Here is a 14,715-nt window from a genome sequence, read left to right as displayed (position 1 = left end):
ATAATCACTTTACACAATGTCACCTGCATCAACATTTGTAATCACTGTAACACAATAAAACTATTTAAACTAGTAGAGAAGGCAGAGCACTCACTGCTTGATCTCACACTCCCACACATACTGGACAACCATGACTCTGGATCTGCTGAATTCATTGAGGGTACACTCCTCCGTAGTCTATAAGTCACAGGTTTTATTTAAATCTCTGCTTGTTTTGGCATCATGAACTTTCTTGGATCAGAGATGTAAGTCACTCACAGCAGTCAAATCTGTATTCATTTGCATGCAACTTTGATGAATACAGGCCATTATCTTCATGAAAGAATTGTTGTGTTAACAAGTAAATGATGGAACGGTCATTTTTCAAAGACAAAATACCATTGGTAAATTAAAGTTAAAAGCTGCTCTTTTTTTATTTTTAGCACAACAGCAGGAGCTGCAGAGCGGTCAGGGACATTGCAGTGAAGCAAGGACGTGTTGAAGAAGTGTGTTAGAAATGGAGGAGTGTGGGTCTGGAGGAGAGTGTTAATGTGGTCAGGTCCAGGCTTTCAGTGAGTGCATTTTGAGGAGCGAGGGGGCTGCAGAGTGTGCAGGTGGGAGGTGTAAAATCTGTTCAGAGAGGTGAGAGGTTTGGGGGCAGTGAAGGGCCAGGTGATTTTTGTGTGTATTTTTCAGGTTTGCATTGAAACGTGCTGATTTTTTTTTAAGGACAGATTGGTCTTTGTGTGTGTGTCTGTGTGTGTGTGAGTTTTTTTCCATGATGTTTTTAAAGCAGAACTGTAGTCTGGCAGCAGTCCGCTGGTCTAATTTATTCCTGTTATATATTTTCCCTTGCCAAATTTTATGTTCAGTTTTGGCTTGGTTTCTGGTGTCTCTTCACATCTATGAAGGACATGAAGGTCTTTTTCTAAACCATTTTCTGACTCTCTTTCATTTATTCAATTTCTAGTAAAAACCATTTTAAGCAATTTATTTCCTCTTCATCATTTGGGAACTCAAAGGAAGTATACATTTTAAAAAATTCTATACAGATGACTCAGAAACTAAATATAATCTCAGATTTTACAAATTTCTTTTATTTGTAACAGCTTCCTTTAAATGTCAGTCTTTGGAATTGGTTGCTGGTTTAATCCAAGTCATTCTAAACAAATTCAGTGATGTTGAGATCCAGGCTTTGGGGCTAGTTCTCATTTTTTGTCTTCTTCATTTCTCAGCTTTTTGATCGCTACATGTTTTTTCAGACTCACATTGTTGCAGCTTGATTTTCTCTTGTCTCTCAAAGATAAAAGCTTTAGCTCCAGCTCATCTGATGGGACAGGTTTGATGATATCACCAGGGCTTGAGTGGTTGTTAGGAGCCCAATTTTCTTTATTTCCTTAAGTCCTCTTTAGATCTACCTTCTTTTTGCACTTTTTTATATATAATATGCTCAGAAAAATCTCCTAAAAAATAACTTGGAGTTAATTGCTTTTTAAATGGAAATGAAGAAATAAAGGATGGTCTCTTGCAGCTGTCACGGTGGAAAAAAAGAACGAGGCGCAGGAGTATGTGCGTAGAGGCTATAATCTGAAAAATGAATAATACTACATGAATAAAAAAGCATGTGATAAGGGAAGGTAACACCACTTAAGCACATACGGACTAAATAAACTGACAAAATAATGTAAACAAAGACTAACGGCTGTAGAAACAGAGCAAACAAGAACTTCCTTAACAGGTGGTAAACTATGTCTAACAACTTAAGTAACAGCAGAAGAGATGAAGAACTGACTTCAATATAAACACACAAGGCTCATATTAGCACAGACACTAATGGTAACTAGGAAAATAAGTAAGAACTAATCATGACTAATCATGAATAATCAGGACACTAAAGAGTCAAAAGCACAAAACACTACCATAACAGAGGAACAGGCTTAGAAACTAACAAGGATGGACACCATAATAGACAGATCTTAAGCAGAAACCTTGAGTAATAACTGACAAACACTCAATGTACCTAGAAAATAAAGCTTCATGAAACACGGAGCACCTGCGAGTAGTCACAAGGACGGGGGTGTGGCTAAATGGCGAAGAGTATGTGGAACTGTAAACAAAAACAAAGTAGCACATGGAGACAGATAAAGAAGGAACATGATTACAAAAGAAAAGCAGAAAACTAAGATGGAACAAGAATGATTAGTGCCAAATCCTGACAGCAGCCTGTGCACAATACATATATAGTATATGTAATTAAACTGAGTTATAAGGAATGGTATGATTATGACTGTTAATTAATTGTTTATAATTGTGGCATATCCATAAATCTGGGGGGGAAATAAGAAAACAAACTTCCTATCCTTATAACGAGTACACAGTATGTTATTTCAGTTCATGATTGTGTCAGTAAACCTGGTATTAAAATATTATTATTTTCACATCAACCGAGCACAAATACGTACAGAATATATTGTTCTATTTCAGAAATAAATAAATCATGACCTAAGGGGGCACACACGCACACACTGTCTCTTTCTCTCGCTCTCTCTCTGCAAGATGGTGTGTTCATGCTGTGTTGTAGTTATGTAAAGAGTCAGTGAAACACCCCATGATACCGAACCCTGAGCATGACGTAAGGTCAATACACACTCTGACCAGAAGGGGGAGTTCTGTACACATACAGCTGTATGCATACATTTGGTTGCCTCTGGACAAATGACATCTGATTGATTTTCAGTGTGAAAATAAGTTACATATCCTCTACAACATATGCATATTTTAATTCATGAGTACTGTTTATTTGCTGAAATTAGCGGGCTACAAAAATACAAAAATGAGGCATATGCAAAAGTAATGGCACGTTACAGGGTTTTAAGAAATATGTTCTAAAATGTTAAATTTGTAAAATTGTGCAGTCAATATGTAGAGGACGATGCTAATTTTTACTATGTTCAACAAGTGCTTTTACTTTGGATCTTGTACCTCACCCGCACTTACCTGGATAACACTTACAACAATGTGGGGCTGTAGCTCTTAGTCTTAGCTCTCATTGGCCAGTTCTGTTTTTCTAAGTTGATTTGATGTGATTGGTTAATGAAATTAGTGAGAGCTAGGATTTATCAGCAGTGGAAAACGGATGTGTTTCTTAAATCTGATTTTCACACTGCAATTTACAATGACCAAATCCAGGCTGAATCCATACCAACTGGAGGACAGAAGGCCAAGTCGAACAATCAGGTTTAACATTTGAATCAGGTTTGAACCCACTAACAAATTCAGATTGAATCTGGTTGGTACATGTCAGATTTCCTGTACGTTCTTCTTGAATGTGCTCGAAAATTCAGTTTGAGCTGCCTGTCTAAACAAGGCCTAAGTGATTTGTATCTGATAAAAATCAACCACTCTGCACCTCAAAACTAGCCACATACCCACATCATAATCAATAACCTTGTAATGTAATGAGATCTGACCGACACAACAAGGCTTCGTGGCTCACAAATGTTTAATATCAGTGCGAGATAAAGACAAAAGCAGTTTACTGGCACTGCCTTCAAAACAGGTCCTTCTATTATCTTAATGCTAAATGACAGTGAAAACAATATGTGAAAGATCTCAGAATGAAAGCTCAACTAGTCTACAATCAGGTCTAGGACCACATATATATATATATATATATATATATATATATATATATATATATATATATATATATATGCAAAAGGTTCCACACACCCCATCTCATACCCCATGTGTGATTCCTGCTGTTTTAAGATGGATCCATTGTGAACACAAACACTGATCAACAGAAGGGGACACTGTGGAACAAATACATCTAAGGCCACAATGCCCAGTGCCTAGCATAAAATGGAGGGGTACAGAGACACTTCATCAGTGGTTTAAGGGAAGAGGATATTGCTGTTCCTTCATGTGGCTGAATGAAAGCGCATTCTCTGAGACATGTTGTAACATGTAGCATAAAGCCTTTTCAGAAATGTAGACACTGTTACTGCTGTATATAGGCCATAATCTTTAGTAGGTCCTATTTTATTTTTTTATTTTTTGGTCAAACCTGTTAAAGTAACATTTGATCAGTGGCATGCATTATTAAAATAACTGGACGTACGTGTTCAGGCATAATAAATACGCATAATGAAGGCGTAGGCGACTCAGTTCAGAATGGGTTCTCACAAGACGGTTTCTAACTGAAAATTCTATTTGCATTTTCAATAAAAGAAGAGCAAATGTGAATATTTTGCTTAGGCTGTAGAGCCCTGAGTGACCAGTTCTGAGTGACAGTATTTCTCTAGCCGCTATGTCTGGCTTTTACTCTGTGGATGACAATAGCATCAGGTCATCTCTGTGTGCAGAACAAATTTAACATCTATATTGTTTAGGCTCCAGATTCTCAGTTTTCTCTCTCTCTCTCTCTCTCTCTCTCTCTCTCTCTCTCTCTCTCTCTCTCTCCCTCTCTCTGTACTCTCTCTCTCTCTCTCTCTGTACTCTCACTCATTTATCCTTCTGCTGTCTGGGACCAGCCTCGCTGACATTTCTCGAGTTCAGTAGGTTATCTGTACAGATGGCAGTGTGAGTAGTGTGTTCATGTGCTACAGACAGGAATGGTTTATAGGGAAAATAGACAGTTGTGGTCAAAAATGTACATGAACACTCGCAATATACATGTTCTGGCAATATGGATTTATTTTTATGATTTCTGCAACTGTATTTCTGTGACAGAACGATTGAATACTATACATCTTTATTGTAAAAAATATTTATACATTTTGTGCCCAAATTTGAAATTATTGTGATATTCCTAAAAAGTGGCATTGAAAGCTTCAGTTGGTCTTGTAACTAAGTGAAGTGGCCTCTAACTTACTGTTAAACGTGATACATTTGCTTTTTATTGTCACCGTACAACATACACTACATTTATATTTCTGCATTTATACCCATACTTAGTAGTGAACATACAAACTTTAGTACACTAGGGACAGTGAGCATACACACACCCAGAGCAGCGACCAGCCATCCCCAGCAGTCTGGAGCAGTATGCTGTTAGGCGCCTTGCTAAGGGCACTTCAGCTGTGGATTGAGAGAGAGAATGACAGCTCTGCACCTTCACTTCCCCTACTCCTAATTTTCCTGCCAGTTGTGAGGATTGGACCTTCCAGTCCAAAGCCTGCTTCTCTAACCGTTAGGCCACGGCTGCCTATGATCATGACAGCTCAATGCAGGACTGTGAAAAAGAGATTTAGACTTGCAGCAATCAAGAACATTACTTTTGTACCACATCCAAGCAACTGCAGATTCCAAGATCATCAGACCTAAAAATTGTTGAGCTGTTTTTGAGCTGTGATCACTGTGAAAATCTAAACTGGATCATCATTGGCACTGTTTACAATCTAGGGAATGGTCCATCACCATGGATTGAAACACTGCCATGGGAGAAAAGTCCCTGCTCCAAAATCAACCCTTTCAAGCTCAGCTGAAGTTAGAGGCTGAACAAAAACAGCCCTCCTGCCTGAGCCTAGGAGCTTTGTTGTCGGGGGCATTAGCCCCTGGTAGGGTCTCCCAAGGCAAATTGTACCTAGGTGATGGGCAAGACAAAGAGTGATCCATAAAGACCCAAATGAAGAGAGGCAACAGAGACACAGCTTCCCTTGTCCGGAGTAGGGTTACCGGGGACACACCCTGGAGCCAGGCATGAGGGAGGGGCTCCTTGGCGAGTGCCTGCTGGTCTGACTTTTACACATGGGGTCCGGCCAGGCTCAGTCTGAAGGAGCAACATGGGTTCACTTTTCCATGTGCCAACCACCTGTGGGAGAAGTAGTAATCTGGTGCATTGTGGATTGGGTGGCAGCCGAGGGCGGGCACCCTGGCGTTCTGATCCCTGGTTACGGAGACTGGCTCTTGGAACATGGAATGTAACCTCTCTGGTGGGAAAAGAGCCTGAGCTGGTGCATGAGGTTGAGAGGTACCAGCTAGACATAGTTGGGCTCACCTCAACACACAGTATGGGCTCTAGAACCAATCTCCTTGAGAAGGGCTGGATGCTTTTTCACTCGAGTTGCCCAGGTTGAGATGCGTAAGACAAGAGTGGGCTTACTCATAGCCCCCAGGGTTAGCGCCTGTATGTTGGGGTTTACCCCAGTGGACGAAAGGATAATTTCCCTGCAGCTTCGGGTTTGGGAAAGGCCTCTGACAGTTGTTTGTGCTTATGCACCAAATAGCAGTTCAGAGTACCTGCTCTTCCTGGGGACCCTACAGGGGTTGCTGGAGAGTACTCATTCTGGAGACTCCATTGTTCTGCTGAGGGACTTCAACGCTCACGTGGGCAATGACAGTGAGACCTGGAGGGGCGTGATTGGGAGGAGCGGCCCCGCTGATCTGATGTGGTGTTCAGTTACTGGATTTCTGTGCCCATCATAGTTCATTCATTACAAACACCATGTTCGAGTATAAAGGTATCCACAAGTACTCCTGGCATCAGGACACCCTAAGCCGCATTTCTATAATCGACAGTCGTATCATTGGACCTGCGGCCATATGTTCTAGACACTCTGGTGAAGAGAGGTGCTGAGCTGTCAACTGATCACCACCTAGTGGTGAGTTGGATCAGATGGCGGGGGAGGATGCTGGACAGACCAGGCAGGCCTAAATGTGTGTTGAGGGTTTGCTGGGAACGTTTGGCAGAGGAACCTGTCAGAAAGATCTTCAACTCTCACATCCGGCAAAGCCTCGACTGCATCCCAGGGGAGACCGATGACATTGAGTCCGAATGGACCATGTTCCGGACCTCCATTGTTCAGGTGGCTGAACGGAGTATTCTGTGGGGGGTGCTCTGTGAGTATAGGGTACTGAGCTCTTTGGTACAAGCTATCCAGATAATCAGAGCAGGAGTCTGGTTCATATGGCTGGCAGTAAGTCCGACTGGTTTCCAGTCAGAGTTGGACTCCGTCAGGGCTGCCCATTGTCACCAGTTCTGTTCATAATTTTTATGGATAGAATTTCTCCTTTGGCAGAAGGTGTCCAGTTTGGTGGTCTCAGGATTCCATGTCTGCTTTTTGTGGACGATGTGGTGTTGTTGCTTCATTGAGCCGGGACTTCCAGCTCTTGATGGACTAGTTTGTGGCCGAGGGTGAAGCGGTAGGGATGAGAATTAGCACCTCCAAATCTGAGTCCATGGTACTCAGTCGGAAAAGGGTGGAGCGCTCTCTCCAGGTTGGAAGTGAGATCCTGCCTTAAGTGGAGGACTTCAGATACCTTTGGGTCTTGTTCACGAGTGAGGGAAAGATGGAGTGGGAGATTGACAGGTGGATCGGTGCAGCGTCTGAAGTAATGCTGACTCTGTACTGGTTCGTTGTGGTGAAGAGAGAGCTGAGCAGAAAAGCAAAGCTCTTGATTTACCCAACCCAACGTCCCAAACCTCACCTATGGTCATGAGCTTTGGGTAGTGATCGAAAGAATGATCAAAAGAATGAGCGGCTGAAATGAGTTTTCTCCGCAGGGTGTCTGGACTCTCATTTATAGACAGGGTTAGGAGCTTGGACATCTGGGAGAGACTCGGAGTGGAGCCACTGCTCCTCCCCATTGAGAGGAGCCAGTTGAGGTGGTTCGGGCACAGAGAATAGTTGCAGAAATAATCAGAAACCCCAATACTGCCAAACAAGTATGTTTTGAGTATCTGTAAACATTTGATCACTGAAGTCTATATGCTGGCTAGCACATACACATTGTACACATGTATTTATTGTTAAACTTTTCATATATTTCATCAGGTGCATACAGTACAGTTAAGATTTTGGTCCCATGTTATGGTCTCTTTAATCACAATAGTTGAAAAGTATGAAATTAGCACCATTTACTTAAAAATTTGTTTTTAGGTGTAATTTCACTAATATTACTAAAATAAAGTATGATGGTTCTAAGAGCAACTCTATGTCTAAACATGTTCTTATTTCATTTTGCCAAATGAAATTTTTCACTAATGTTTTGCCAATATTCCAATAGTTTTGGGTAGTCACAAAATATACGTATGGTCTCCTACATAACCACACATGACCATTAAAGAACAACTTTTCAGAATCACCGAAGGACTTTTAAAGGTGGCATGGTGGCGCAGCAGGAAGTGTCACAGTCACAAAGCTCCAGGGACCTGGAGGGTGTGGTTTCAATGAGGAGTTTAGTGTGCTCTCCCCGTGTCTGCATGGGTTTGGTGTGTTCCTCCGGGTGCTCCAGTTTCCTCCCAAGGTTCAAAAACACACACTGGTAGGTGGATTGTTGACTCAAATGTGTCCTTAGGTGTAAGTAAATATGTGTGTGTGTGGGTGTCGCCCTGTGAAGGACTGGCGCCCCCTGCAGGGTGTGTTCCTGCCTTACGCCCAGTGATTCCGGTAGGCTCCGGACCCACCGTGACCCTTAACTGCATAAGCTGTTACAGACAATGAATGAAGGACTTTAGATTTCTTGGATAATGTGTGCATTTGAGCTAGTAAAGGACAAACAGATGAAAGCAAAGACCAGTAGAGGCCAGTCCACTCCAGTGGACGCTACTACAAATCACTGGAAGGGAGAATAGTTGTGACCGCAATGGGCCAATGGAAATTAGCATAAGGTCAGTGGAGACACAGGGTCAGTGGAGGCTAGCACAGAGCCAGTCAAGAATAGTATAAGGCCAATGGATGCTAGCTCTAGGTCAATGAAGGCTAAGATGGAGCAGTAAAGGTTAGCCTAGGGCTAATGAAAGTTCCAGCAGGCCAAAAAAGTCTAGGTCATTTTGTTCATGTTTGTGTACCTTGAGCAGGAAGTGGAAAATTGAGACCATTTTTAAAAGCATACACAAGCTAAATTTAAGTGTGTAGTTTTGCACATGTTGCATTTCTGTGGTGAGCGTACGAATGTTTTATGCAGTTTTACACATTTTCAACAGGTCTGTTTCTTGTGAGAGTGCAAGCGGAAATAGCAGTCTTCACTTTATAAGGGAAAACAGAAGGTTAGATTTCTGGTCTGTAAAAATGTGTTGCTCTTTCAAAAAAAAAAAAAAAAGAAAAAAAGAAGAAGAACTGAGTGTGAGAGTCTGAGGAGGCTGAAAGGTTATGCCTGATTCACTCTCACCTCCTACAGACCTGTGAATGGGATTTTCTCTGGTCACAGATTCACCCCACCCGCTCTGTCTACTATCGCTCTCTTGCATTTCTAACGGTTCTGGACCCTCTCTTTTGCTCTCACTCTCTCCTTTGCTCTCTGCTGCACTCAGTCACCCTGTCTTTCTATACATTTCACTTCTCACTTTTTGTCCTTACTAACTTCCACCTTACTATGGTCCATAGAGGGGGGAGCTCACATCTGTGGCCCCAATCAAAGCTCCTTTCCTGGGGCTTCAGGAGCGCGGTGGGTCCCTGGCAGGGTGTCGATTCATGGGGGAGTCAGGCACCTCACTTACCCTCTACACACTCTCTCATCTAATGCACACAAATTACCTCTCGAGGGATTGCTGCTAAAAAACTAAAGATTAGTCTGCCTTCACACCATAGAGAGCACTATACCCTCTGTATTCTGCGTTTGTAAGGCCCTTTGATTTATTTTGCCCATTTTCTTCTTTTTTTTGTTCCAGCCAGATTGGCTGTTTCCCCCACAGTGTGGGATAGCTTGAGCAACATTTAAGAGTTCGTTTTGCAAGACAATTGGCATATAAGCCTTAAATTAACTCTTTTTACAGTTTGTTTACTTTAGTTAGTTTTTTCTTTTTGTAACTCACAGAAGCTTGAAGAGGCTTTTTTGCGGAAATGGCTAATTTCAAATATGTGATTAAACAGTTCTAATATCTATTTGAAAAATAATTTATTTTTAAAATATTACAAGTCAAAACAAACAATGGAAAACATACATCATTTCTCTAAACTTGTGGTAGTGATCAAACTATAGCTTAAGAATTCTCTCATTGTGCAGATATTGGGAAAACAATTTGTAACTAGAAAAAGAGATAATATATTATCATCCTATGTTTCTTTTGAAATTTCAGGAAAAAAATTTAGTTGATCCCTTCTGCTGCAGTAACAGCTTGTACTGGGAATACTTAAGGCTTGATATTTAAACATTGCTATAAAGGGATTGACTGTATACAGCCATGAAATCATAGGTGAGGTCAGGCACAAATGTTTATGGAAGTCAAATTATACTGTGGAAAAAGCTATTGTGTAAAATATTGGTTCGAGTCCCACTGTAACGATGTGGGTGTAGGGGTGGTCAAGGACAAGTTACAAGGAGCAGGGATGGAGGTAAGTGCAGGAGACTTTATTTACAATCAGAGACAAGGACACTAATCACAGAGCAAGGACACTAAACTAGAAGCTAAACACAGAGGCTAAACTCTAGGCAGGAAAGCTAAACACAAAGCCTAAAGACTAAATATGGAACAAAGGGGCTCAGCATGGACACAAGACAATAAAATGTACAAACACAGAAGCCTTGAGTCAGAAGCATGAACAGAAGACAGACAACATAAATACAGCCAATGACCCACAGACACGGGCTATAAAAGGACACCACAGACAAGAAACACCTGGGAACTAATCAAGATACGTGACACTAGAAACATGAGGGAGGAGTAATCACATGACTAGAGGAAACATGAGGGCAGGGAAATCACACGACTAGGGAACAACCAGGAACCAAAACTGAACAGAACCAAACAAAACACACCACATAGGCCAAAAGTGTGATACCCACAACCGGCAGGAAAATTGGGTGCAGTGGGAGTGAGAGAAAAGTACTATCCTCCTCCCTAAATCCATGGCTGAGTTGCCCTTCAGCAAAGCACTGAACCTACAAATGCCCCCCCCCGGCTCTGGGGATGGCTGTCCACTGCTCTGGGTGTGTGTTTACTGCCCCTAGTGCACTAGTGTGTGTGTTCACTGCCAGAGATGGGCTGAATGTGGACGTACAACGTACAATGACAAATAATTGCACATTATCCATTATTATCCTTTAATATTATCAATTATTATTATCATTCATGTGTCATTTTGCTTACGGTTTGCTCTGCTTGCTTTTCATAGATCGGACTTTTGAACTCACTGTCAGTTTTACAGTTACACTGCCAACCGTCTTGTTTGCACTGCATGACATTTTGCTTGCAGTTCTGACAGAAATGAAATACACACGCTGGCTGCTGTCAACATTTGGGGCACTGGACTGTTACTCAGAACTCAATAGCCAATGGAAGGCACTCCTGAGAAAAAAAGCCCTATTGATTTATTTGTGGGTGGCAAGGTGGTGCAGCAAGTAGTGTCGCAGTCACACAGCTCCAGGGACCTGGAGGTTGTGGGTTCATGTCCAGCTCCGGATGACTGTTTGATGTGTTCTCGATGTGTCTGTGTGGGTTTCCTCCCACGGTCCAAAAACACACGTTGGTAGGTGGATTGGCGACTCAAAAGTGTCCGTAGATCTAAGTGAATGTGTGAGTGTGTGTGTGTGTTGCCCTGTGAAGGACTGGCGCCCCCTCCAGGGTGTATGCTCTGGACCCACTGTGACCCTGAACTGGATAAGCGGTTACAGATAATGAATTACATATTTATTTATTTAACCTCAGTTACTTATTTTCTTTCTCTATATATTTCCACCACTTGAAAAAGATGTATATATACTTCTGTAAATATTTGTAAGGATAGAGAAAATACTGTCTTTACAGCTAATGCAATAAACTTAACCTTACAGATCACCTTCAATGCGTTTTCCTTGAATTAATTAGTTTTAGTTCAATTTCTTGAAAAAAAACCCCAAAAAAAACACAAACAGACACACACACACACAAACCAAATTAAAACTAATAGATTTATAGTTGTAAAAGGTAAATACATTTCTTGACAAGATGTGAAGAACCCCAGTGGGATTGAAGTTATTTCCCTGTAAATGTTTACTTGTATGTGTATACACTATCATCCACACAATGGAACGTTATTGCACTGCTGCTGAGGGATGTGGATTTGTCGCCAGCATATGACTTACAGCTTTGCTTTTCACACAACCTTCAGAGACGCTGCTAATCACTTCTGTTGTTGAAGTGAGCTGTGGAATAATCAACACAAACTGTTCATTTCTCAGGTTTACTATTGTGTTTCTAAACAACTGTAGAGTTATAGAGCTGTCAAGCAACTGTGTTTTAATCTTCTCTCAGATCAGCTTTAATGTGCTTTACACGTGTAAATGCAACAAATGATGCAGTATTATAATGAAAAGTGAATACATAAAAACACATAAAAGGAAGAAAGAATAACTGAAAAGAGAAAGCTAGAACTAAATCCACAACATACTTATTAGTCAATAAAGAGAAAGAATATAAAAAAATGTTTGTGATAACTTCCAAATACACTAAATGGACAGACCTCTTAAACATTGAATTCGGGTATTTTATCAGTCCCTTTGTCAGAGGTGAATATATGACACCTGAATTCAAGCATAGTGCTCTAATAAGATACCGCCACTACAAAAATCTCTTTGTAAAATGTATTCCCTCCTATGGAAAAATGGAAGTGTTTAGGAACCACAGTAACTCAGCCACAAAGTGGTAGACCATATAAAGTTACAGAGAGGTTTGCCAAGCTCTGAGGCACACTGTGCGTGACTCAATAACTATGGAGTTCCAAATATGCTATGCTTTGTTATAGCTGCAAAGGGTTAAGGGGGTAGGGGATAGATATACAATGGGATGACGTTATAGCTCCTGTAGATGTAATATGTAGGTGTCCCGATTCTTTTGTCTATATAGCGTAAATAATGACTAGTCCAAACAATTATGACCATGTTTTGCCCTCACTGGTTGTCCTGAAAATGTGACAGAATTTACCCTTCTGTTTCTGTCATTCTTTCCCTGTTCTTTCTCCTCTTTTCTCATTTTATGCACATGACCTGTTCAAGTACAAGGTTGCAGAGCATAATATAGTTTAAATTAGAAATTTTGTTTGTGGAACTAAAAGTTATAATGCTACAACCTTAATACACACAGTCGTGTGGCCATATAATAGTTGCCATAATGCCCATATTGTGGAATATTTCTTTAAGGCAAAAATAATGAGAATTTCTAAAATTGTTGCCGTTGTGCTTGTAGCACAAAAATATTCTAAACCGAATATTTAAGTCTTATTTACATCCACAGTATAGCTGGATCCTCTGAATTATGAGGCCACTTAGCAGTTGAAATATGACTATTGCTACATGCATGCTACAAGTAAGCTAACACAGTCTGCACACTGAAATGATTTGACATCTATTATATCATTATAACATCAGCTACTCTAACAGTACTCTACTACTTCATTAACCCTACACCACTGGACAAAGCTCGCTGGTGTGTGAGGTATTTTGGTCAGGTTTCCAGTCTAATGATGTTAGTTTTGTGCACAGCAATGTTAGCATGCATATGACAAAATTCATATTTCAGCTCCTTAAGAGCCTTATTATCCCAGTGACATTTGAAGGAATAAAGTAATGGTGAATACATCATTTACTTTGCCATAGAAAAGTCTGCTTCAACCCAGGATTTATAATATGTCTACAGAAAGACAACAGAGAGTGGTATATGATGATAACAGAGATAATAATATTTTACATAATTTAGTAATAAATTACAGTTTTTTCTTACTGACTTTTTTCTGACATCTCTCTCTCTCTCTCTCTCTCTCTCTCTCTAACTCAGGGTTTTAGGTCCTGCTGTCACATTCAGAGTGAAGCCCAACACGCGCAACATTACTACAGCACTACTGGCCAGAGTAGCAGGTACACACACACACACACCTCACTCACTACACTGCTGATTCTAGTTGTTATTCCAATCGTTGTTCCAACACACTGGGAAAGAATCCGCTCACACTGAGATGACCTTGATTGCAGCGCATCCTTTTTTCATGATTCAAACACCCCACTGCATGCATACACACATATTCTCCTTTTTATAATACACATTTTTCCTGGATCTTTCCAATCATGTTATGAAATAATTGCTGTATAACATGCACTTTTTAAAATACATTTTAGATTTGGGTGACTTCAATTGTTGCATATTTTTAAAGGCTGCTGTGTTTGAAAATAAAGTGAAGAATTGCTGCCAATCGCTGCACATACTTGTCATCTTTCACAGATTTTAACACTGACAGTTTTTAATAAGGATAACAAAATAGAAATATCTATCTACAATTTTAGGAAAACTCACTCTAGTGGTACCTTTAATTTGGGAACATAATTGTACCTTAATCTATTATAATTTTACATTTTAATATTGTGTTTATTTCATATGGTCTATTTCATGTCCAGGACTTATAATTTGTTCTTATATTTTACACAGTTCTAAAATGAAAGCTTACAGAAATTCACCTCTCCTTCTGGAGAATAGAATGTACAGTAATGTATCATTAGGGAACACAACTGGACTTTAACACCACTGTTGTACCTTTACAGGTACATTTACACTGTTTGAACATTAAGTAACAATAATGAACCTGTACCGTGCCTGTTTTTCTGAGTGCATATCTATCTATAGTCTTCCATTGTCAGACTCTCTAGGGAGAGTCTGCTGCCTTTCATGATGTAACATGGCCATAAACAGCCTACAACTGCAGCAAAATTGATTTGACTGAAACTCAAAAGAACCTGAAAGTCTGATATGTTGGCCCGACGTGTAGAAGACACAGAGAGCCAATAAGAATGCAACTGGCAGAATCCTGGCAGTGAGGCCAGATTAAC

At 40.5% G+C, this 14,715-nt stretch overlaps 1 protein-coding gene across 1 annotated transcript in view; it reads left to right on the top strand.

Annotated features, from left to right (window-relative positions):
• Positions 1-14,715, top strand: part of ptprn2 (protein tyrosine phosphatase receptor type N2) — a 290,779-nt gene that overhangs the window by 114,575 nt on the left and 161,489 nt on the right. Inside the window, exon 12 of the mRNA XM_066680912.1 lies at positions 13,673-13,752. Coding sequence (XP_066537009.1) covers positions 13,673-13,752 — 80 coding nt within the window. The remainder of the gene's footprint in view (positions 1-13,672; positions 13,753-14,715) is intronic.

This window comes from Hoplias malabaricus, chromosome 9 (genome assembly GCF_029633855.1).
Source record: "Hoplias malabaricus isolate fHopMal1 chromosome 9, fHopMal1.hap1, whole genome shotgun sequence".
In the NCBI taxonomy this organism is placed as follows: domain Eukaryota; kingdom Metazoa; phylum Chordata; class Actinopteri; order Characiformes; family Erythrinidae; genus Hoplias; species Hoplias malabaricus.
Note: the sequence above shows the minus strand (reverse complement) of the source record. Positions and strands in the feature narration are given on the sequence as shown.